Below are 23,924 nucleotides of genomic sequence, written 5' to 3'. Positions count from 1 at the left end.
TACTTTATTTGAAGAATTTTGGCTCCATTCTTTGCTGAAAAGTTTACTTGATGTTTAAATAAAATAACGACAACTATATTATATTTTAAAAACAAATTTAATATCATTTAATTATAAGTTTTTCTTAATTATTTTCTTTTTCCTTTATTACAGGAAGTTTTTTTATTTTCGTACCAATTTATTTGGAGTTAATTTTTGTTTAGACGTTTGTTCAGTTTATGGTTGGTGGGAGAAGGGGAGGGGGCGGAGTAACGGAACGGATTAGGGGAGGGGCGGGGTTTGGTAATTTTGGGTTTTTTTTTTTTATTTAAATGTACAATATGGAAGCCTATAGAATTCCACGGGTTCCTAAAAATTATTTCCAATTTATTTGATGGGAAGAATTTTTAATTTTTATTTTAATGTTTCTTATTTCCCCTTTTTTGTTCTGTCAATATTTGTTTGTTTATACAAACATTAAATATAAATGACGTATGCTTGGAGGACGAGCAAATTATAGTATTTTTTTTTTCCTTTCAAAAAAAAAAATTCAATATTAAATTAAAATTTCTATAATTGGATAAATTATTTATTAATTTATTAATTAGCGAGAACTTGCTAATTTTTTCTTCTTAATTCCAGTTAATTTTTAATAATATTCAAAATATCCATTTGTTTATTTATTTCTCGTATTTTAAAAATATTTTACGCGTAAATGGAATTATATTAAATTAAATTAATTTGAACATTAATTTAATTTTTAACTGGAATTATTATCCAATATAGATAATTTAATTAATTTAATTGATGTATATAATATATTCTTTTATTTAATATAAAAACAAAATTATAAGCTTTGGAAGCACCATTTGCTCTTATAAATTAATTTATTATCATCTTGATTACTTTTTTTTTAATCACGATTAAAACTAATTTATTCTTAATCATTCCGCTGCTGCTATTGCACAAATCCATTTATTCGGAATTAAAACAAACGAAATATACTTAACTTAAAAAATATCAGGTCTCAAGTATTTATATATTTATTAATTAATTTTAAATGAGCGATTAGTTAGTTAATTAATTAATTAATTAATTGACTTTAATTAAATATAGGATAAATGTCAAAAAATAAATTGACGTGGGATAAAATAAAGAATATGAGATTACTAACTACTAAAATAAAAAAAAATAAAAAAAATAAAAAAAAATAAAAAAAGAAATAAAAGAAATAAAAAAAAACAAAAAAAAAATAAAAAAAAAATAAAATAAATAAAAAAAAAACAAAAAAAAACTACTAAAATAAAAAAAGAAGATAACCTATGTATCAACGTAAAATAGAAGCACTACCAAAGGCAGGGAAACCCTCCCCTGTCATTGTACCTAGTCTTGAGTTACGTTGATGAAAATGGGTAATTAATTAACTAAAATTAACTTAATTAAATTGGAGTAATACTACATAGGGCTTTATAAAACTTAACATTGAATAAACTACAAATAAAAAACAAAAAACAAACATAATAATAAAAATAATTAAACTATCCCCGATTAAATTAAATATCCCATAAAATATTCATGATGAATAGAAAATTCATTCCTATCAGAATCAGACTTTGATGACGTAACATTAATTCCTCCATCACTATAATATTTTTGGATGCTTCAAAAAACGTTTTTTTTTTTTTTTTTTTGGACTTGTTCGAACATTGCTTTTTTTTCCTTAAATTTCAATTAAATTAATTAAACTTAATTAATTAATTATTTATCCGAAATATTCTAAAACTAATTGAATTTAACAGGTCCTATATACACCATTATTTAACAATTTACAATTTTTTTTTAGCAATAATTTCTACGAAAGTCAAAAGTTTTCAAATTCAAATTTTATCCAAGAAGAAAAAGAAAAATATTTAAATATTTATTTTAATTCCTAAATCTCTAAAATTAATTAAAATTTTAATTTCTTAAGGCTAGCTACTGAATAAAAATTTTAGTTAGCAGATAATTTAATATAAATTAAATTTAAACTCTCCTAAAAAATCTGTATACTGGTTTATTTTTATTTTTTTTTTCACATTAGTTAATTAGTTAATTAACTACAACACGTAGTAGTTATTAATTAAATATAATTAAAGATCTGGTCCCAGATTAGTGGTATTTTGTTTTTATATAGCGTTTCATATCACAATTAAATTAATTAATTATTACGCCAGCCTAATTATAATTATTAAAGAAAGAAAGAAAGAAAGAAAGAAAATGTAGCAAAAAAAAAAAAAAAAAAAAAAAAAAAAATTAATTTTAAAATTAATTTGAATTTCTTTTTAAAACTTGGGTTCTTTTTTTAAAAAAAAATTTAAAAAGTTTTAAAAACTATTACCTCAACCCAATCTTTCCTCTGTATTTAAATATATAATTAATTAACTTAATTCAAAATAAATGAATTTAATATAATTAAAAGCTCACGTACGAACTAGATTAAATTAAATTAATATTTTTTTTTAAATTACGTATTTTTAATTGAGATTCTTCCGCCTTTATTTATTTATTTATTTATTTTACTTACCAAATTAGGTCAATGTTTAATTTGAGCTCGTAGATTTGCGCTGGGCTTTTAAAATTAATTATTCGTATTATTTTTTTAGTTAATTATCTCTAAAGTGGGAATTAACTTCAATTAAGTTTGTTCTTTTCACGCATTGAAACGCGTTTCATCTTCCCTGATAATGTTTTCAAACATTCGCGTGAACTCTCGATAGATAATTGATGTGAAACTCAAAAACCTGCACATTGTTTTTGAAGAAATAGTGTTTGTTTGTTTGTTTGTTTATTCATTTATTTGTTGTTGTTGTTGTTGAAAGAGTGGTCAAGGGGTGTTGTTAAAGTTTCGTTTGCTTTAAGATAAGTTAGCGAGAGAGAGATAGAGAGAGCATTGTTTGTTTGTTTGTTTGTTTTGTTTGTTTTTCAACCAACAATAATAAAGATAACGCCAATAAGGACGCCCCCTCCAATGAAGAGCATTATTAGAATGGAAATGACGATACACGCGTGATGCGTCGTGCTAGCTGGACCACTCTCTCCACTTTCTAGCACCTGAAAAGTCGCCCAAAACAACATTTTTTTTCTAGGGCTTTAATTGCATGGTGTATGAATGTGGACTTAAAAATAAAAATTGCCTATCGCAATTTGCTGTTGCGCAATAGCAAAGGCTTAAGATATAGTATAGCCTGTACTGAAAAGTGACAAGGTAAATTGGGACCGTGAAGTGATATGTAATGTCACTGTATCGCGCATAAAGCTTTGTTTTTTACTGAGAATTTGTTTATAAAGTTGACCCCTCGCGAAGAAGAAATGGACTGAAGCAGGGGAAAAACGGAATCCGTCAAGGGAAAAACCGGACTCGATCAGGGGGGAAAAACGGACTCGATCAGGGGGGGAAAACGGACTCGATCAGGGGGGGAAAACGGACTCGATCAGGGGGGGAAACGGACTCGATCAGGGGGGGAAAACGGACTCGATCAGGGGGGAAACGGACTCGATCAGGGGGGGAAAACGGACTCGATCAGGGGGGGAAAACGGACTCGATCGGGGGGGGGAAACGGACTCGATCGGGGGGGGAAACGGACTCGATCAGGGGGGAACAACGGACTCGAGAAGGGGGGAACAACGGACTCGAGAAGGGGGGAACAACGGACTCGAGAAGGGGGGAACAACGGACTCGAGAAGGGGGGAACAACGGACTCGAGAAGGGGGGAAAAACGGACTCGAGAAGGGGGGAAAAACGGACTCGAGAAGGGGGCGAAAAACGGACACGATTAGGGGGAAAAACCGACACGATTAGGGGGAAAAACGGACACGATTAGGGGGGAAAAACGGACACGATTAGGGGGGAAAAACGGACACGATTAGGGGGGAAAAACGGACTCGACCTGGGGGAAAAACGGACTCGACCTGGGGGAAAAACGGACTCGACCTGGGGGAAAAACGGACTCGACCTGGGGGAAAAACGGACTCGACCTGGGGGAAAAACGGACTCGACCTGGGGGAAAAAACGGACTCGACCTGGGGGAAAAAACGGACTCGATCAGGGGGAAAAAACGGACTCGATCAGGGGGGAAAACGGACTCGATCAGGGGGAAAACGGACTCGATCAGGGGGGAAAACGGACTCGATCAGGGGGGAAAACGGACTCGATCAGGGGGAAAAAACGGACTCGATCAGGGGGGAAAACGGACTCGATCAGGGGGAAAACGGACTCGATCAGGGGGGAAAACGGACTCGATCAGGGGGGAAAACGGACTCGACCTGGGGGAAAAACGGACTCCACCAGGGGAAAAATGACTTGAAATGGGGAAAAACGGACTTTAAAAGGGGAATAAAACGGATTTGATCAAGGGAAAAACGGACTTGATGAGGGAAAAAAATTACCTCCCAGTAACTTATTATTATAACTAATTACTAATTTTGGAAAAACAACATTTGTTTCTGAAACATTGCCAAAAAAACCAGGTATTTTTTATTTTCAGAGAAAACTTGTAAGAAAAAGTTGGTTTTTATACTTTCTCTTTTTTTTTTATGAGATTGATAATTAAACTTAATTAAAACTAAATAATGACGGAATTAGACAAACCTGAAGTCCAGTAGTTAAAGATGTAGTTTCTAAAACAGGATGAAGGTCATCACAGCTACTAGAAACAGTTGCAGCACCTAATTAATAAAACTATCCAATTAGCAATTATTACTAATTAGATAATTACGACGCTAACACACCGGTTGGACAGAGAGTCAGGTAATCAACGACGGGACCCAAAACTGGATCTCTATGGAGGGCCAAATCCAAATCATGAACTGTCATTATTTCACTAAAAAAACAAAACAATTAAAAAAATTAATTCATGAAATTAATTATTCAATAAGAACGTGATTAATGTACTTTTCTAGGAGTTGCCAACTGTCTCTTTCTTGCCAGTAAAGCGCCGTTAAAGAAATGGGGGAAGACTGCCAAGACTTTTGCGATGCTTTCCTAGTCAATAAAGATTGCTCCGATAAACCCGTTTTCACAAAACCAAAATCATCTTCTTTGTTATATTCTAAAAAGGATTTAAACTTGGTTATTACACTTAATTAACAATTAATTATAGTTCAATTAACAATTAATCGATTATAGTTCAATCAACAATTAATTGATTAGAGTTCAATTAACAATTGATTGATTATAGTTCAATTAACAATAAACTGATTATAGTTCAATTAACAATTGATTAGAGTTCAATTAACAATTGATTGATTATAGTTCAATTAACAATTAATCGATTATAGTTCAATTAACAATTAATCGATTATAGTTCAATTAACAATTAATTGATTATAGTTCAATTAACAATTAATCGATTATAGTTCAATTAACAATTAATCGATTACAGTTCAATTAACAATTAATCGATTACAGTTCAATTAACAATTAATTGATTAAAGTTCAATTAACAATTAATTGATTAAAGTTCAATTAACAATTAATTGATTAAAGTTCAATTAACAATTAATTGATTAAAGTTCAATTAACAATTAATTGATTAAAGTTCAAATAACAATTAATCGATTAGAGTTCAATTAACAATTAATCGATTAGAGTTCAATTAACAATTAATCGATTAGAGTTCAATTAACAATTAATCGATTATAGTTCGATTAACAATTAATCGATTATAGTTCGATTAACAATTAATCGATTATAGTTCGATTAACAATTGATTATAGTTCAATTAACAATTGATTATAGTTGAATTAATAATTGATTAGAGTTGATTTAACAATTAATTAGACTTGAATTAACAATTGATTAGACTTGAATTAGGTTAATTACCAAGATCTGAGAATAAAGGAAAGGTATGGAATAAGTGTCTCGTTAGCCTGAGTTCTCTATCAAGCGTATGAATGCTGGCAATGAGGATACGGCACATTTGTTCCAATTTCTGTAACTCTTTCTTGGACAAAGATTCGGAGCTTAAAAATTTATAACAAATACAAATTTCTAATATTAAGATATTTCTTCATTAATAATTTAATAATTAATGATTTAAATGAACCTTTTGAAAGCTTGCGAAAGATGCTTTTGACAGCTAGCGATATCTTGAAGGGCTTTTTGTCTCAATTCCGCCATTTCTTCTCTGGCAGCCACCCCATCCGCGTTGCTCCCCACTGACTGGACCAAATGACGATACTCGCATATTGTTTGGTTTAATTTATTAATTAACTACGATTAAAAACCTCTTCTCATTAATTGACCCAAAATATTTAATTAACTAATCAAAGGGAAAAGCGTACTTTTAAAGCTGTAGTAGGTTGCTGCGGACACCCGTTAGCGGTGGTTGAGGAAACTGGAGAATCTCTACAAGCATTTGTTGGTGAAAGCAGGACATAGGGTAATCCCGATTTGGAAGTGGCTTGTTTCGCGAAATTTTCATCAGCCTGTGCCGCCGTCGGTGAAGATGGAAGACTGTCTTTGGAGTCTACAGGATGGCTCATATTTTTGTAAGATACGGGAGAAGTTTAAGCGATACGATGGTAATGAAAAGAAATCTAAGAACGGAAAACTGGAAACGAAAAAAAACGATAAGCTAAGCTTTTACTACTATAAACCTTTCAAACGCTTATTCAATACGTTAAAACGACATTAAATTAAATTAAAGGCGTCAATTTCAATTTAATTTTACGTAAATTGACCTTGAAATGTAAGGGGCTTAAGCCTACATTTAGGGGCAGATATTTTTTCCCAATAGCTAAGCCTCGGTTTTCAGGGTTAAGTCAGTGTAAATTTTGAAACTTACCTTTCTCGGACTCGAAGACTTTTCATACATTTTTAATTTCAATAATCTCTTGTAATTGTTTTCTCATCAATTTAAGAATTAAATCGTCGTTAAGTGTCAAATAATTAAGAAAATAATTCATAATTTTCGATAAAAAAGAGTTAAAGATAGAAATTTCAAGCGAACTGTATCGCGGTGAAGAAGAGCGGAAGGGGCCAGTAAAGACGTCACGTGACCATAATCGACGAATAAGAGAGAAGTTGGCCAAAGTCATAACATAAACAAAACAACTTAAGCCTAATAACAATAATTGAAACATTTCAGGGGGTTAATTAATTAATTTATTTATTTTTAATCAAGAAAAACACCCTTTTTACAAATAATAATATAAATTTATCCACTGGGCGCGTATTGTCGAGTTAAACGATCAAATTCTTGTTCCTAAAATTGATTAAAACATTAATTAAAATTAATTAACCCATAATTAAATAAGGAACCTTTATCAATAATCTCTTGTTTTCTCTTCAATTTAAGAATTAAATCGTCGTTAAGTGTCAAATAATTAAGAAAACAATTCATAATTTTCGATAAAAAGAGTTAAAGATAGAAATATTTTAAGCGAACTGTATCGCGGTGAAGAAGAGCGGAAGGGGCCAGTAAAGACGTCACGTGACCATAATCGACAAAGAAGTTGGCCAAAGTCATAACATAAACAAAACAACTTAAGCCTAATAACAATAATTGAAACATTTCAGGGGGTTAATTAATTAATTTATTTATTTATTTATTTTTAATCAAGAAAAACACCCTTTTTTTTATTACAAATAATAATATAAATTTATCCACTGGGCGCGTATTGTCGAGTTAAACGATCAAATTCTTGTTCCTAAAATTGATTAAAACATTAATTAAAATTAATTAACCCATAATAATAATAAAATAAGGAACCTTTACCTTATTCTGATAATCTTTAATGAAACTATGGCTATTATTTGAGTCTCTAAGTTGACTCAAATATCGGTTACTGACTTCCGGAGCTTTCCCCATATGTTGCGATAATACAATCATGTTTATTAAAGTTTCAGCATTGTTTGAATCCTAAAAGAACAAAGTAAACTTAAATTTAGACATGATAAACATGATTAAATTAATTATACCTTTTCCAAAGCTTCTTGTAGCAAAGGTTCAGCGTCCAAAAACTTTCCTTGGGCCATTAGAGCGCTTGCTTGACCATTTAAAAGTAAAGGTGTCGAAGCGCATTTATCGGAAAGTTCTTGGAAGATGTAATAAGCCTCTTGGAATTTTTCTCCTCCCTAAAATGGACTTGAAAACTTAATTATTTATTATATTAATTAGTAATTAATTTAATTTAATTACAATGGCCAAATTAAGCCAAGCTTGGGCTAATTGAGTCAAAGTCGCATCCTCGTCCTTTTCTTGCATACGTTTTATTTCTTTCCTAAATTAAATTGATTTAATTTAATTATGTATTTAAATTAGATTTAATTAATGAGCCTTATTCCTGATCAGCGCCATCTACCCATAGCGGTGACTTTGAGAACTACTATAAGCGGCAAGCCAACCAGATGTCGCTAAAATCTGGTGACGTCATTTTTGGTAAGACCCGAGAGTGCCAGTCAGTGACGTCACCAGATTTTAGCGACATCTGATTGGCTTGCCGCTTACAGTAGTTCTCAAAGTCGCCGCTATGGGTAGGTGGCGCTGATCAGGAATAAGGCTAATTAAGGGACTTACTTGGCCAAATCCACTCTATCTAGTTTAAGGTAAGCTTGCAAGATTAACGCGGAACATTCCAAGCTATCAGCTTGTTGCAAAACTCTTAAAACAGTTTCAAAATTCTGTTCGTGGAAATAAATACTTCCGATGGTGATTAAGTGTGTTATGTTGCAAATATCAACACTCTTTGCAACCTCTTTTTCAACATCAGCAAGGATACGATCTCTGATATAATAATTATAGTAATTAATAAGAGTTGATTGATTTTAATTTTAAATTAATTTAAATTAAGGTTAAGTACTTTCGGTTGCGATCTCCGGAGAGAAAATCAGCCAATGTTCTAAGATCTTTTAATTCTGAATTATCACCTGGTCGGATTTCATCCAAAACAACGCCAAATTTACGTTGAGCGATGTACGCTCTGTACATGAAGATATCCCCCTCCAATTTCTCAGGGGAGGAGTTCTACAGTTATAATTAGTAACATCATTAACACCAATTACCGAGATCCCATTTTATAAATCATCAATGTTTACCTTTAATTTCTGAGCTTCTTTGATGCATTGTTGGAAATTTCCGATGTAAAAGGCGTTTTTGATGTCAAATAAAGGATCCGGTTGATTTTGTTGACTTGACATTTTAATTTAATGCAGATTAATTAAATTAACGTTACAATCACAACTTGTCGTCCAGAAAGAAAAAAATTCTGACCAAGGCTTAGCGTATTAACTACTTTAAAATGGTAAATCCCTGCATAAATAAATCAAATTATTTATTTAATTATCCTCAGATATACTTAAAAATATATGATAAAGGTTTTGCTCAAAAAAAGTCTTGAATTATAATTATTAAAACAAATTAAACAATTACCGAGAGGTATCCGTCATCCACGGTACACGTCACATACGCAGTTTTTGCATTGGAATATTCCATGGAGGTGTTTTATTGGAGTGAAAATAAAATCCCCATTAAAACTGCATTAAATTTTTTTACGTCTACTCTAATATTGCTCGATGGTACTAGCAGCCAATGGAAAAACGGCATTAGTAACCTATATCCACCAATCACGAACGAGAATAGGAATAGGAACTTAGCGACATCTCTTTTGAAATGGAACAGTTTTAAACTGCTGAGCGCTAATTCTTGGATCAAGCTTAACCAAACACGCGGGACTTGGGGATTTTGGATGTATTTTCACATGAAAGGGTAAAAATTAACGGTAATTAATTTAATCGGGGTTATAGTTTAAATTTTATCATAGATGGGCACCATTCCCATTTACTTTTGAGCGCTCATCAAGGCGAAAATTTGAATTTACAGTTTTGGCGCGAAAACGTAAAAACTGTTAAACAAGTGGAGCAAGACAACATTTTCTCTCTCCATTTCAGCCGCGTTTAGGCTTGTTTAATGCTAGTAAATAGTGAAGGGGAAACAGTACTTTAGGAAAGATCCCTATAGTTTCGATCTCTCATCGTTAGGGGGCGCTACTGCCTCTATAGTTTCGATCTCTCATCGTTAAGGGGCGCTACTGCCTCTATAGTTTCGATCTCTCATCGTTAGGGGACGCTACTGCCTCCTTAACTTAACATATAGGGCTGAGATCTATTATAATTCAATTCAATGCTGTACTAACTGGCGCAAAGCAGCAAAAACAAACATTTTTTGATGAACATTAACTTACTTTTCTTTCCGAATTTTGCATAAAATTTTCGACTTGCGTTTTATTCTAGTTGAATTTTTTTTCCTTGACAGTAAATGATAGTAACAGAGCGGCTTTAGGGGGGCTTAGCCTTTTGGTTTTGCTGTCACCAATTTTGAGATTTCTCTCGCTTTTAGAGGGAAGTTAACACGAGTGTATAGGACGGTTCATTCTTAAAATGGATAGAATTTAACGATGTTAATAACGAATCTCTATGGGGATTTATCTAGTTCTAAGGTTGTAGAGTTACGGGGGTTTCCTGCCGGCGCTTAAAAGGCTTTCCACAAAATTCTAAAATTCACTTTTCAAATCCCAGGGAACTAGGGGACCGGGGATCACTGTTTTGAACCATTACAAAGAAAGGCGGGGAACATTGAAACGGAGAAAACACCTGATTACTTTCCCTAGATTGGCTTTATCTCTTAGACAAAATATAGACTTGAATTTTAGCAACCCTCTAAATTGAAAAGGTCAGAGAACTCTTACCTTTTCTCAAAGACTGTACCATAAGTAAATTGATTTAGGCCATAAGTATGGAAGAATGCGTCTCAGTCCCAATTAATCCAGTGAAATTATTGAATTCACAGTTCCTTAACATAATGAGTACACTCTCACACGCTTGGGGTGCTCTTGTTATTCTATGAGAGTCAACATACCATCCCAAGTGCGCTTGAAACAAAACTTGTATAGTACTCAGTTCTTCTTACGTGTCCACTTTTGTTAGAGTCTAACCCTTAGCCGCTGTAAGCTGCCAATAGCTCGAGTGTCCAATGATGGAAGCTGATGACCACCCGGAGGGAGAGGAGTGGGGGGGGGTCGCGGGGACAACACCCTTCTCACCTTTCGTCTTTCGATATCAAAAAAGGAAAAGGGAAGAAAAGAAGAGTGAGATAGAAAAAAAATAAAAAAAATAGAGAAACGCTTTGTCACTTTGACATTCGGACACTAGGCTGACCCCTCCACCCTTTAACTTTCACTCTAACTTGTCAGTACTATGAAAGTTAAGGATTTTAGGCCTTTTTTCTTAGATTTACTGTCGGGTTAGGGTGATATTTGTTATCCTGGAAAGAAGTTTCCTTCTCTGACCTTTCTTTGGGGACAGTAAGGACAGGACACCACCTTAAGGCGAAAGAGGTTGAGGTTGAAGTTGTATTAATCAATAATATAGGTTTTAGTGAAAGAAAGAAAATAAGATATCAGTTTAGTTTCTCTTTAAACATTTTTTCTTCTCCTCGTATTAAATTGACATCGGTTAAAAAGTGTCGATTTTTCACGCGGAAATCTCTTTTTCAAATTCTTTGACCTTAGGCCAAGATTTTTAAGGACCTTTCTTAGGTTTTCGCCTTTGCCTTAAAAAGTTTCTTCTCTTATATAAAAGTTTGAGGTATTTAAAGAGACAATAGGGCTTTTTGATGTTTTGGTTTGCCAGGAATTGTCTTGAAATTTATTCCTTTTGTATTTTGGTTTAATTACTATTGTTTTTGATGTTGCCGCTTGAACGTTTTTTAGTGTTGATTATCATCAGTCAGACAGAATTTTTTATTATTTTTTTTTTGATAGAAATAGACCAAAAATTTATATTTTTGAAAATAAAAATTGGTCTACGAAATTCGATCAATATATGAATATAGAAAAATTTGGGTGTCCCCCCGAAAAATATGATAAAAAAATAAAATCCTGAAAAGAAAAAAGAAAAATGCCTTTTTGGCCTTAGTGATTTCCATCCCCGGATGGTTTTCATCCTTAAAGGACCCACACACACACAAAAAATGCAGCTAGGGCTAAGGACAACTTTTCCTGTAGTATAGATTCTACCCTTTTTTTTCTCCAAGGGGAAGAAGTGTAATTTCGCAGATTCTGGCTAAATGGCTTGGAACGTTACGGACCTCCTTTATTTTTAACAGCAAAAACCTCGTATCTCTCGTATAAATTAACCCTGAATTTAAAGCGTTTTTGCATTAAGGTTCTGGGAAGGGTTGCCGCTTTCCAGCTAGCCGACACTATTTTCCGTTTTCCTTTTCCAGAGTCAGGGGCGCAACCCCGAGGATAAAATTCAGGAAGCCTACCCCCCTCCGTTACCCCATCTCCCCTGAAATGCAGGCGAGGAGAGAGATCGTGGGGGTAAAATATCTAATGATTAATGATATAAAAGCGACTGGAAATAGCTTTGACGTTAGACCTCAGGCTCTCTTAGCCTTAGTTAGGCCTAAGGCTAGCCTATTTATAAGGTTAGAACCCCCCCCCCCCTCTTTTTATAACCGTCACAGACTACGGAACTTCGGGGGTAATTTTTGGACCAGAAAGAAAGAAAATATATAACGGAGTAGTGGTATTCCATGTTATCTTTCCATAGAGTTTAATGCGGTTAAAAGCATTGAGTTGTCATTACCGTATTCTTATATATATATTAGATATATTTATATATGTACTATAATGATATCAAATTATCCCCCCCCCCCAAAAAAAAATAAATAAAATGTTTTATAACTCATTACTGATATTAGAGAAGTGGCGACAAAATGGTGCCCTGTAAAGCAGCCTAAGTACTGACGTTAATCCCCAAAGGAACCCTTTATTTTTCTTCTACATATCTGGGTGCCATTTTGAAAGATGGCCGCCTATTCAAACCAGCTTTTTTATTTATTACCGTTTACTTAAGAAGTTAAGAGTGACGTCACTCAGACTGCAAAAATAGTTTCAGTTTTATGGTATAGGGGTTTGGGCTGGTCAGTCAGGGCTTCTAATCCATTTAAAAATAAATTCATATTCAAATCCATCCAAAAATTTTATTCGATTTGATGGAATAATAAATCAGATTAATTCAATAAATTAATTAAAAAAAATAAAATTTAAAATAATCGGGATATAAATTGAAAAATTTTGTTCTAGTCCTTTGTTAAATTATTATTTTTTTATTTTATTTTGCCTTGAAGTCCTTAAGAAAGAAAATTCATTTCATGGTTTAAAACCCTTTAAATTCAACCCTTTTATTCATTGTTAGAGGACGTGAGGGGTGAGGGGCTTTCCCCCCTGCACTCGAAAGAGGCTTTGTTAGAATGCAAATGATTTTAGTGACGAAAGAGCTAGCACTATATATTCTTCAAAGTCCTTTAAAATGCTAATTTAGTTTTCGACCTCTTCTTTTGATGGAATCACAAACACCTCGGGAAAATAGTTTATTTTTTTATTTATTTTCTGGGGGATACGGTTTTCTTTGAATTAAAATATTTCTTAAATATCATTTGATTAAAAGATCGTAGTTTTAAGTGATATTTTATAAAGAAATGAAAATGAATTTATTCTTCAGTTTTTTGACATATTTATTTCCGCGTTCGTGTCTTTATTAAAATTATGGAGGGTTATTTTTTTCTTAAATAATATACGCGTTTTGACATTGAAATAAGAAAGGAGTTAGCAAATATTTCATCAAGGACTTTTATTTTCGCCGCAAACCATGTCACACACCACACAAAAAAAGAATAATAAAAATGTGCAAAACAAGAAAATGTCACCGAGAATTTTATTAATTTAATCAAGAATATTGGGATGAGAATTTTTCCCTAATTTTTGGCATGATTATTTTCACGAGGGCTACATGTTTTAATTTTAAACTTACAGTTACATATCGAGATTTAATTTATTTAACATATTGAAATAATTGGCACTATTACGATGACAATTTAAAATTACATTATATTTATTATCCTATCAATATTCTTGGGTGAATGAAATAAATTCCGATTCTTTCGTGATGGTAAAGAAAAGATAGCGTTATTTTAACAATTTTATTATGTAAGGTAGATAGCGCGTAAATGCAATAACCCTAGTTTTAAACTTATTACAGAGTTAGTTTGGGATTAACAGCGTTTATTTAGTTAGTTTTGATCAACTTATCCTTTTAGTAAGATGAAAAGAGGGTGTAAATTCTCCGCGAACTTTGACCCTGGATGGATTGTCGTCGACGTAACGTTGCGTTAACTGCAAGGTTTTTTTATCTTTCAGTTGGAAAAACGTCAAAAGTGTCAGGAACTCTGCTCGTTTAAAAAGAATAGCTCCCTTTTGTTATAAAAACCATCCGGATCTGTAGAGAGATTAAGTAATTATATTAATAAATGATGCTGATGGAATTTTTAGGGTTTATGGATTTTAAAGGGGAATTAGAACTTCAGGCTGTAACATTTCCTTCGAACCCCGGTCATAATTACCCAGAATTAGAACTAAAAACCCTAGTTTCTAGTTTGAGTCTTTGAGAGGATACTTATTCAAATTAAAGACTACTTAAAAATCCTTTCATATTTACCAAAGAGTCCATGTTCATTACGCCGCAATACAACATCCAACCGAACTGAATAATGATTCCTCGTACTGGTTACTTCAATCACAACTAGTGAACTGACCCTTTAGTAGTCTACCATGACCTTTTATACCCATTTTAAAAAATATAAGTATGAGCTTCTAACTAGGAAGGGCTGGAAATATCCTCGGAAAGGAAGTTTTTTTATGAAAGGTCCCCAATATTTGGTTCAGTTCGGTTCAGTCCGGGGAGCTCTTACATGGTCATTGGATTTACGGATCTAAAGGGAGCATTATAACTTCATGTCTTAGGGTGTATGGATTTTGAAAGGGAGTTAGAACTTCAGGATGTAATATTTCCTTCGGACCCCGGTCATAATTACCCAGAATTAAAACCAAAGACCCTAGTTTCTAGTTTAAGTCTTTGAGTGGATACTTATTCAAATTAAAAACTACTTAAGAAAAACCTTTCATATTTACCAAAAAGTCCATGTTAATTACGCCGCAATACAAAATCCAACCGAACTGAATTACGATACTAGCCACATTACTCGTACTGGCTACTTCAATCACAACTAGTGAACTGACCCTTTTATAGTCCACCATGACTTTTTATACCCATTTTAAAAAATATAAGTACGAATTTCTAATCTAGGAAGAGCTGGAAATATCCTCGGAAAGGAAGTTTTTTATGAAAGGTCCCCAATATCTGGTTCAGTTCGGTTCAGTCCGGGGAGCTCTTACATGGTCATTGGGGTTTATGGATTTTAAGGGAGAATTATAACTTTAGGTATAGTTTGGGTTTATGGATTTTAAGGGAAATTAGAACTTCTGGTTGTTAGGTTTTAAAATAATTTTGAAAGAACTTTATAGCTTAACCTCTCTATCAGGGATGTTACTCTGGTGGAAGCGGGATTGTTAGAGGTTGCCAAGGACGACTAAGAGATGGATAAACGAGATAAAAAGCATTTTAAAGGTCAGAAAAGCCCCAAATTTGAAGGACAAATATTTTAAAAATAGTTTAAACGTAGGCGTAAATATATCTTATTAATAAAATTTAGTTTCCGATATGAGTTAAATTGGTTCCCCCGACTTTTTTCCGATTTTACAAAAATAGTTAACACTTCCGGATAAATTTTGACTGAGAGATTGAATGGGGGAAAAAAGAAAAAGAAAATTACAATATAAAAATTAAATCTACTCCCCTGAACTGGCGCTAATTAATTTATATGGCAGGAAAATGGGCGCGCCCATACTTCGAATTTAAAGGGATTGTGAAAGATCCACCGAGGTTTGCGTTTATATATTATACTTTATTGAGAACTATTCTAGTTTCATCCTGACTTTGATAGCTCGAGCTAGTCCTTCAGAAGCAAATTCGAGAGAGAGAGAGAGAGAGAGAGAGAGAGAGAGAGTGTGTGAGAATTAAAAAAAAAATTGAAATTAAAATAGACTGAAAGTAAAGCGACTAATTAATCTTTTCCCCTTTGGTAAAAATCAATTGGCTTATTAGCAAATTTTTGGAGACGAATAGGGAGAGAGAGACGTCTGGGGCATGCGATCAAGTTTTAATTATAGAATCAACGCTGAGAAAAATGAATGGTTTTAATTTCAGGCATCAAGTTTTTATTTGTTTCCTAATTTTTTTATTCTCTTCTCTTTCATTTGAAGTGATGAAAAGTTCAAAGTTCAACTATAAGAGGGGTGGGGAGAAGAAGGGGTTTTTGTTTTAATTAAAGATTAATTAATTAATTAATTTATAATTTTTTTAAAAAAAAATAATTTATTTCTTAATTATAAACAATTTTAATTTAAACGACGGGTTAATTTTTATTTCCGAGGGGTACACCACTGAAATCTTTATTTTTGAATATTTTATTTATCAACTTGCGTTCTTCATTAGAAATACACTTTATTTCTATGATATGTAACATTAGATATTCATCCGCCAAAGCCATAGATAGAAAAAGAAAAGGACGAAATAGCCATTTATAAACTTCTTTTTTTTTTTACTTATATATTATAGTATATATAGTGTGTACATATATAGAAACGCGGTTCGATATATTGTTTCCGTGTATGTAAAATTGGAACTTTTTGTAGCGGTCGTCCTAAGAAGTCGGGCGCCTTTTTCTTCGATATTTTTGCTATTGTAGACTACTTTAGAAAGCATTGCAAGGGAGAGAGAGAGAGAGAGAGAGTAGGACGTTGGGGGAGGGGGGGAATGTCCTCCTGGGAGTGGCGAGTCCGGAAAAACGTTTTCTTTACGATATGTCGGACTAAAAAACATTTTTCGATATATTGGTTTTTTTTTTCGTCCTTGTTTCGTTCCGTAGATTGTATTCTAAAGAACTGTCTTGAATAAGTACTTGGAAAGGACTTTCTTTTTGCGTAGTGAGAACTTGTCTATTTTCTTAAGTACTTAGACCTACTAGAAGGTTTCAGTTTAATAATTTATTTATTTATTTCGAAGAGGTATAAGAGCTCTAAAAACAAGAGTAATTTCTTTAAACTCACGAGGAACCCCGACCAATTATTTCACCAACTTGACCCCATTGACCTACAGTTTATTATACGTATGATTTCGATCTCCGTGCCCATGGGAGAAACTACACAATTTTTTAAATATATAGGTGTGGATGGGAGGGGTGATATATAACATTACACCCATGGTGATGGTGCCTCAATAAGAGAAGGGTGTAAAGCTCACCCAAAGTGCTGGTGTAAATTTCTTCTTGATGTCTTCTTTTTTTTGACGTGGGTTTTTAGCCACATCTTATGATGTATATCTAGGATGAAGCTATTAGTTTCGCATGGCTTGTAGTAGTAGTAGTAATACCAAAATTTTCGTTCGTAATTTTTTCGTTTGTTTTTGGCTTTAATTAAAGGGGCTGGCCGGAGCAGTTGGTTAGCATATTGCTTACCCGCCCACCGCGACGGTGGCGCCATTAATTATGGCGCAAGAGCTGGGGGTTTTCCCCCTGAACTAAGGGCGGTCTCCCCCCCCAACAGCGCCGGTGAGCCCCTTTAAAAGGAAGGCAGGCCAGTATCCTAATTGCGGCTTAGGCCGTTGCGAGGATCAGTACCGCAATGAGGTTCGTGCTCAGATACCGCAGTTCTTTTTCTTAGAGTTAGTTTTTAATTCAAATAAAATTTAGTCAAACGATCCGCGATTCTATACGTGTCAATGGTGGAGTGGTTGTCTCATCCGCCTCAAATTCGGAGAGGCCCGGGTTCGATACCGCGTAGGTGCGCCGAAGTTTTTTCTGCTTTCTAGTTCAAATTGACAACTAAATTAGCTCAAATAGCGTTCATCAGCGTGTGACAGTGACAGAAAGATCTATCGTCGAAGATGGTCAGTTCCCAATGAAGTCTTGTCTAATTAAGATAGTGCTCACACACAGAAGTTATTTTTCTATAGTTTGTTTTTAATTCACATAAGATTTAGTCAAACGATGCTGTCATGTATATGTATTTGTTGTGTAGTGGTTATCGCATCCGCTTCACACTCGGAAGGACCCGGGTTCGAGACCACGTGGGTGCGGAGAAATTGTTTTAGACTCGTTAGTTTAAATTCAATACTAATTTAGCTCAAAGAGGGTTCGATACCGCGTAGGTGCGCCGAAGTTTTTTAAGCTTTCTAGTTCAAATTGACAACTAAATTAGTTCAAATAGCGTTCAGCAGCGTGTATCATGGCGCTGTTGGTAGCGCCTTTGAATGCTGGTGCCTGAAAGATCAATCTTCGAAGATGGTCATTACCCAATGAAGTCTTGTCTAATTAAGATAGTGCTCACACACAGAAGTTAATTTTTTATAGTTAGTTTTTAATTCACATAAGATTTAGTCAAACGATGCTTTCATGTGTATGTATCTGCTGTGTAGTGGTTATCTCACCGGCTTCACAAACGGAAGGCCCCGGGTTCGAGACCACGTGGGTGCGGAGAAATTCATTTATGTTCGTTTGTTTAAATTGACAACTAAATTAGCTCAAAGAGATTTCATAATCGTGTATCATGGCTCAGTGGGTAGAGCCGTTGAATGCCAATGCTTAAAGGATCAATCTTCGAACTGGTCAGTATCCCACAGTGGATCAATGCCCGGTGAAGTCGTGCCCAAAGAAGCTCGTGTTCAGATACCGTAGTTATTTTTGATAGTTAGTTTTTATGTCAAATAAGACCACTTCACACTCGGATAGTCGCGGGTTCGAGACCGCGTAGGTGCGGCCAAGTTTTTTGTGCTCTTTAGTTTAAATTCACAACTAAATAAGCTCAAAGAGAGTTCAAGATCGTGTATCGTGGCGCAGTTGATAGCGCCATTGAATGACAGTTCCTGAAAGATCAATCTTCAAAGATTGTCAGTACCCAATGAAGTCTTGTATAATGAAGATAGTGCTCAGATACGGAAGTTATTTTTTTATAGTTAGTTTTTAATTCGCGCAAGATTTAGTCAAGCGATGCCCCCTTGTATGTGTATCTGAGGTGCTGGTCTGCTTCAGAGCGTATTGACATTTGGAAATGTCACGGATATATATATATGGGCTATTAAGGGGTACGTGTAGAATACGGGTTATAATTATAGCTCTGTTAAAGTTGGCGTATCACTTAAGTTTTCTGTACGATGGATGTGGCTACTATTACGAGTTCCGACCCTTGGGTCATCTTGTTTTAGTCTCGTTGCTATGGAAACGAAGTTTACGATCCTTCTCCTTTTTCTTTTCCATCCTCCTCATCTTGAGCTTCCCTATAGCTCCATCACGCGCTATCATTTCCCTCGACGTTGGGACGCGTCTTTTTTTTGTTATTCAAATCGTAACGGTTAATGAAAGAATGTTAGAGGTTGCGTGATAGAATATAGAATTCTCTGACGTTTTTTTAATACCTTGGCGTGAATTAAATGGGATAAGATGAACCGCGGAGGCTGAAAGCTTTCCACCCTTATCTGCCAAAAAGTCTTCTTATACCAGATTTAAAGGCTCGTAATGTACAGATAGGTGGCTACCCAGTGTACCAGTTTTTTTTTTTTTTTTTACTTCAAACTTTTATGTATTTTAAAGCTAGGGTTTCTTATCATCATACTATACTATGCTGGTACAAGAAGAATAGTTCCTTCCCCAAGTTTTACGACGTTTAGTTAGCGCCGAGTATTTTCTTTCTCTCTTTTATAATGCTTTAATTTTTTTGTTCACATTTTTTGAACCAAGGCCTAAGATTAAATTAAACTAATTCTAACTAGGTTAAAAGACGATGGTTTACTTAATAAATGACAAGGGTAACTATATACCCCTTTTTTCGTTATTTTTTAGAAACAAACTCTCGATTCCTTGGGTAATATTTATAAAGAAATGGGTAATAGTTTTAAAGAAATGGTTAAGAGGTATAACCGTAGCGTAAAACAATCTGAATGAATCGGACTCAATCGTCATTTGCAGAGAGAAACGCCGTCTCCGGTGTCATTAACTACGCCCATATCTCCATCTTTTTCTTATTCTACGTCATCAAGAGAACAAAAAATAAAAGCTCTTCTTTACTAAATGGATTCCCAGGTAGTCTGCATGCGCGCGGTGCCGGTTCCTGGTTCGTTCCCTCATTAGGTGGGCTGTTCACTATCTATCACGTTTGTCACGCGAAACCTCAATTCTCTCTCAGTTGTGAACTCGCCATGATCATCCACATTCGAGGGGCTATTCACTTCGGTGAGGTATCCGCTATACTTAAAGAATTAGTTTTCATTTGAATTTGGTCGTTACTTGGGAACTTCCTTTCAATTAAACCCAATCAAATTTGAGTTAGCCAGTCATTAAGCTAAGCTAAGCTAAGCTATGCTAAGCTAAGCTAAGCTATGCTAAAGTAAAGTAAGCTAAGCTATGCTAAGCCATGCTAAGCTAAGCTAAGCTATGCTAAGCTAAGCTAAGCTAAGCTAAGCTAAGCTAAGCTAAGCTATGCTAAGCCATGCTAAGCTAAGCTATGCTAAGCTAAGCTAAGCTAAAATAAGCTAAGCCATGCTAAGCTAAGCTATGCTAAGCTATGCCGTTCCCACAGTGTTGCCAGGTCGTTGTTGATTCAAGAGATTGCATAGAGAAAGATCAGTAGAGAGTGGGGGGGGCAAGTGTTGCCAGTTATTTGCAAATGCAATTCAATCGCTATCAACAAGAGACTATATAGTAGCTTGAAGTATTCTGTTCGATTCAGTTCAAAACTTGAAGGAGATGCTCTCTATCATTTCGGGTTCAATAATATGTATATATATATATTGAAATATGGTTTATTTTAAAAATTGTCACGTTTAAGATGATGAGATATGGGTGGGTTTATTTCTGGAAGGAGCTGGGTCTCGCGACAAAAATGATACCGTCAAACTTTTTTTTTCTTTTTGTTCAGTTGGGTGGAAATATGTTTCAGGCTGTAGCTATAGGTCGCCCGTGAGATGTTTTCGGTTTTTCCACACCGGCTTTTCCCAGAACACTGTATTTCTCTTTACTCCGAGAAGAATGTCAGTTTTGGGAATAAGAAAATGATACCACCACCAACAACAACGACAACAACGAAAGAGGATAACCATAGATATCTTAAATATCACCTTACGTAAATATAGAAAGAAATAGAAAGATTTTTAATTAAAAGTTTAATTATTCATATCGGGAATAAATACAGCTCTAATTAGTCTGACTCTTACCAGCCACAAAGTACGTTGAGTGAAAATGGCTACGCAGTGGTTCCTAGTAGCTGTATGTATTCTTATAGATAGATATTACGATCGGATGTCCCCCTGAATTATTTATTAATATTGAGATATTTTATTGAGAAAGAATAGATGGTTTTCGATATCTATGAGAATTCTATAGGGGTACCTCTCTCGCTCTCAGTAGAAGTGCCAGTTTGATGTAGAGGCTGGTCGCGTATTCGTAACTGGTGTCTAGAGAAATAAGTATTTTTGGAAAAAGAATACGACCAAGCTTTATATCTTTGAGGACGGTCAGGACACTCCGGAGGGATGGGGGTTGGGGAGGGAAGGGTTAGGTCGACCGTCCTCGTCACAAAGTGAGACAAACAACCGTTTTATCTCCTCCGACCGACCAACGGCTATCTTTCCACCTACATCCCTCCATACTCACTCTCCACCTCGACTTTTCTTTCTTTTCTTTTAGGTCCCCGTTCGCATTGGGACTTTTATTATGTCGGTCCCAAAATTCAGTTACTGACTTCAGGAATTATTCCAAAACGAAATAAACTCGGAATCGCGTTTATAGGCTAAACTTTCCTTTACTGGTAGATTATTCCATTAATTTCTGTAGTAAAGCAGACACCACGTGGTCGAGGGGGTTACCTTCTTGGGTTATTTCTCTCGCGCCAAGAAGCACCGATAGAGGCAGCGCAAGTCGGCTAGTCTCCCGCCTGTGCGTTGGTTTTCCGCAAGAAATAATGACTTTGTATCTAGGTTCTCTAGAAATTTTAAAATGAAAGAATCGGTAGTCATGATGAAGATGTATTCACGAATGGATTGATTTTGGGAAAGACTATAAGAAAACGTACTTACTCTCTATAATATATACCGATATTTTTCGTTTCTATCGCGGAGGGGGTCACGACCTTACTAAGAGCTTCCTCATTCTTTTTTTAAGCTGGTACCCCTTTTAGGCCGAGAGTACCATGCACCACCGCCACCACTATCCAAACTTACCGTACTTAACGTCCCGAGTACTTTTCTCAGTTTCTTTACCTATCTACTATAGTATCCACTGCTGCTGCTGGTATAGTGAAGTGGGGTCAAGTTTCTATACTGTTTTCAGGGAGAGCTAGGGTTAATGGCTTTACTGTGATGGCCACGCAGTCTTTCACGTCTTCTGACCGATCGACGCGCTCAGTAGTTTTTTTTTTACCCCCCTCTCTTCATGCCTTAATATATCTGGCCATACTGTGTAGTAGTTTTTAACGTTCATACTTTTTTTTGCTACTATACCGAAAATGGGGGCACATACCCTGTTTACCGCGGTCGGTCTAATATTTTTGAAAACAACGCGTCAAGTGGTGGTGGTTTTGTTTTTGTTGTCGTGGTGGTAAATTTTGAACTGAAATATAGGGGCTTGAGAATTTTTCTTAACCCCTTTCTTAACTTTAACTGCGCATGCGCTTTAGGGTTGCCAGTAATTTGTTATTAGAGCATCTGAGGGTTTGGGAACCGAATCGAACAGAATTCTTACAAGGTTTTTATTCTGTTGAATTGCAATAGCAAGGGTTTCCACGCTTAATTTTAAACGTGCAAGGTTCTGAAGTTGTAGACGACAAGTTTCTCAAGTTTTTAAAATAGTATATCCCCGTTTTTGAACTTTAACCTCTGGTAAAGAAACATTACATCTTGCCTGTATATAAAATAAAATCGAAAACACGTTATAAGAAGTCACGCTTATATATTATGAATGGAGATTATTTTTTCTTCTTCTTGATATTATACAAAGTTCATAATGCGATGTAAATACACCGAAGAAATTGGAGTAATTTTAATCTGATGAGGATAATGGAATTAGTTTGAAAGATGTTTTCTTTAGATGATGGATATCGATTAATGTAAGGTGACTTTTTCTGGTCAGACGAATCAAGATAGATTTATTATTAATGTATTTTTTCTCTTCCGTTCTCCGCGCGGCTGAAACGGAAATTATTCCCTCATTTTTTTTGTTCAACTCCAAAATCGATACAACCTTGTAGTTTCTTTAGTTTTGCAATGAATGATTTCAATTATTCTCTCTCCGTCTTACTTTCTTCTTTCTCTTCGGGTGTACTTGTTCCCAATGTTGGCTAGATGTTGTTTAATCGTCTTTAATTTAAGTTAATTAATAGACAGATACTCCATATTTTAAATATTCATCTTTAAAATTTGTTAGGGCATTTGGTCGGTATAGTCATTCTTAGTCATAATTCTTTCGTTTCGGACTTTGCGTAATAAAAACTGACATTTATCCATCTATTGGTGGGTGCAATTTAAACGAGGTTTCCCCGGTTCCGTGAAATATCTACCCTGGGGGCTGAGTAATAATGCCATTAGTTTAGAAATGGGCCCCCTAAAACCTTCTACGGGTCACTGGGTACGTACAAGATCGACCCTTCCGCGTGCCCAAAAAACCTCGAATAATGTATCAAACTATCCGATTATCGAAGCTCTATATTGGCCCCCCGGAGAGGATCCAGGTTTATCCCGATTAGATAGCGGAATTTGAATTTCCCCTTTGCCAGTGACCGTACGAGACGCTTAGTGGAAAACCCCTAGTTATTGGTTAGCCTGTAGGCTTATAGGTTATTTCTAAATCCGAAGCGAATTTTATATTATCTATCAATGCCTTAACGTTGGGAGGGCCCGATTGCCCTGGACTTTTTTCCATATTTCCTAGATCCTTTTAACTAAAGCCATATAGCTTTTA

At 34.8% G+C, this 23,924-nt stretch overlaps 2 protein-coding genes across 3 annotated transcripts; both read right to left on the bottom strand.

The window, feature by feature from the left end:
• Positions 1 to 78: 78 nt before the first annotated feature.
• LOC149690717 (uncharacterized) lies at positions 79 to 7,430 on the bottom strand. 2 transcript variants are annotated; one of them, XM_089870326.1, is made up of 8 exons: positions 6,804 to 7,430; positions 6,301 to 6,569; positions 6,063 to 6,229; positions 5,840 to 5,979; positions 4,910 to 5,066; positions 4,747 to 4,838; positions 4,607 to 4,683; positions 79 to 3,069 (listed from the first exon to the last, which is right to left on the bottom strand). In XM_089870326.1, the coding sequence occupies exons 2-8, from the start codon at positions 6,499 to 6,501 to the stop codon at positions 2,941 to 2,943; spliced, it is 963 nt and encodes a 320-aa protein (XP_089726452.1). In that variant the 5' UTR covers positions 6,502 to 6,569; positions 6,804 to 7,430; the 3' UTR covers positions 79 to 2,940. The 2 variants fall into 2 exon arrangements, with proteins under 2 accessions (XP_089726452.1, XP_089726453.1); XM_089870327.1 differs by having other exon boundaries at positions 79 to 2,587.
• A 101-nt stretch (positions 7,431 to 7,531) lies between these two features.
• On the bottom strand, positions 7,532 to 9,548 carry epsilonCOP (coatomer subunit epsilon). The gene is made up of 8 exons (XM_089870328.1): positions 9,390 to 9,548; positions 9,056 to 9,269; positions 8,821 to 8,984; positions 8,538 to 8,744; positions 8,160 to 8,241; positions 7,940 to 8,095; positions 7,737 to 7,880; positions 7,532 to 7,668 (listed from the first exon to the last, which is right to left on the bottom strand). The coding sequence occupies exons 2-8, from the start codon at positions 9,155 to 9,157 to the stop codon at positions 7,621 to 7,623; spliced, it is 903 nt and encodes a 300-aa protein (XP_089726454.1). The 5' UTR covers positions 9,158 to 9,269; positions 9,390 to 9,548; the 3' UTR covers positions 7,532 to 7,620.
• Between the last annotated feature and the right edge of the window lie 14,376 nt (positions 9,549 to 23,924).

This window comes from Phalangium opilio, unplaced genomic scaffold (genome assembly GCF_054372755.1).
Source record: "Phalangium opilio isolate 3A_F unplaced genomic scaffold, DU_Popi_V2 ptg000031l_1, whole genome shotgun sequence".
NCBI lineage: Eukaryota > Metazoa > Arthropoda > Arachnida > Opiliones > Phalangiidae > Phalangium > Phalangium opilio.
The sequence above is the reverse complement of the archived record's forward strand: the minus strand, read 5'-3'. Positions and strand labels throughout refer to the sequence as shown.

What these genes read in the sequence shown, in the direction of transcription:
- epsilonCOP (XM_089870328.1), bottom strand. Translation starts at nt 9,157, where the DNA reads ATGTCAAGTCAACAAAATCAACCGGATCCTTTATTTGACATCAAAAAC. An exon ending in GATAGAGTGGATTTGGCCAA is followed by an intron (nt 8,242 to 8,537) that starts GTAAGTCCCTTA and finishes AATTTAATTTAG; the next exon opens with GAAAGAAATAAAACGTATGC. An exon ending in TACAAGAAGCTTTGGAAAAG is followed by an intron (nt 7,881 to 7,939) that starts GTATAATTAATT and finishes TTGTTCTTTTAG; the next exon opens with GATTCAAACAATGCTGAAAC.
- LOC149690717 (XM_089870326.1), bottom strand. Translation starts at nt 6,501, where the DNA reads ATGAGCCATCCTGTAGACTCCAAAGACAGTCTTCCATCTTCACCGACG. An exon ending in CCTGACTCTCTGTCCAACCG is followed by an intron (nt 4,684 to 4,746) that starts GTGTGTTAGCGT and finishes TTTATTAATTAG; the next exon opens with GTGCTGCAACTGTTTCTAGT. An exon ending in CTTTAACTACTGGACTTCAG is followed by an intron (nt 3,070 to 4,606) that starts GTTTGTCTAATT and finishes GCGACTTTTCAG; the next exon opens with GTGCTAGAAAGTGGAGAGAG.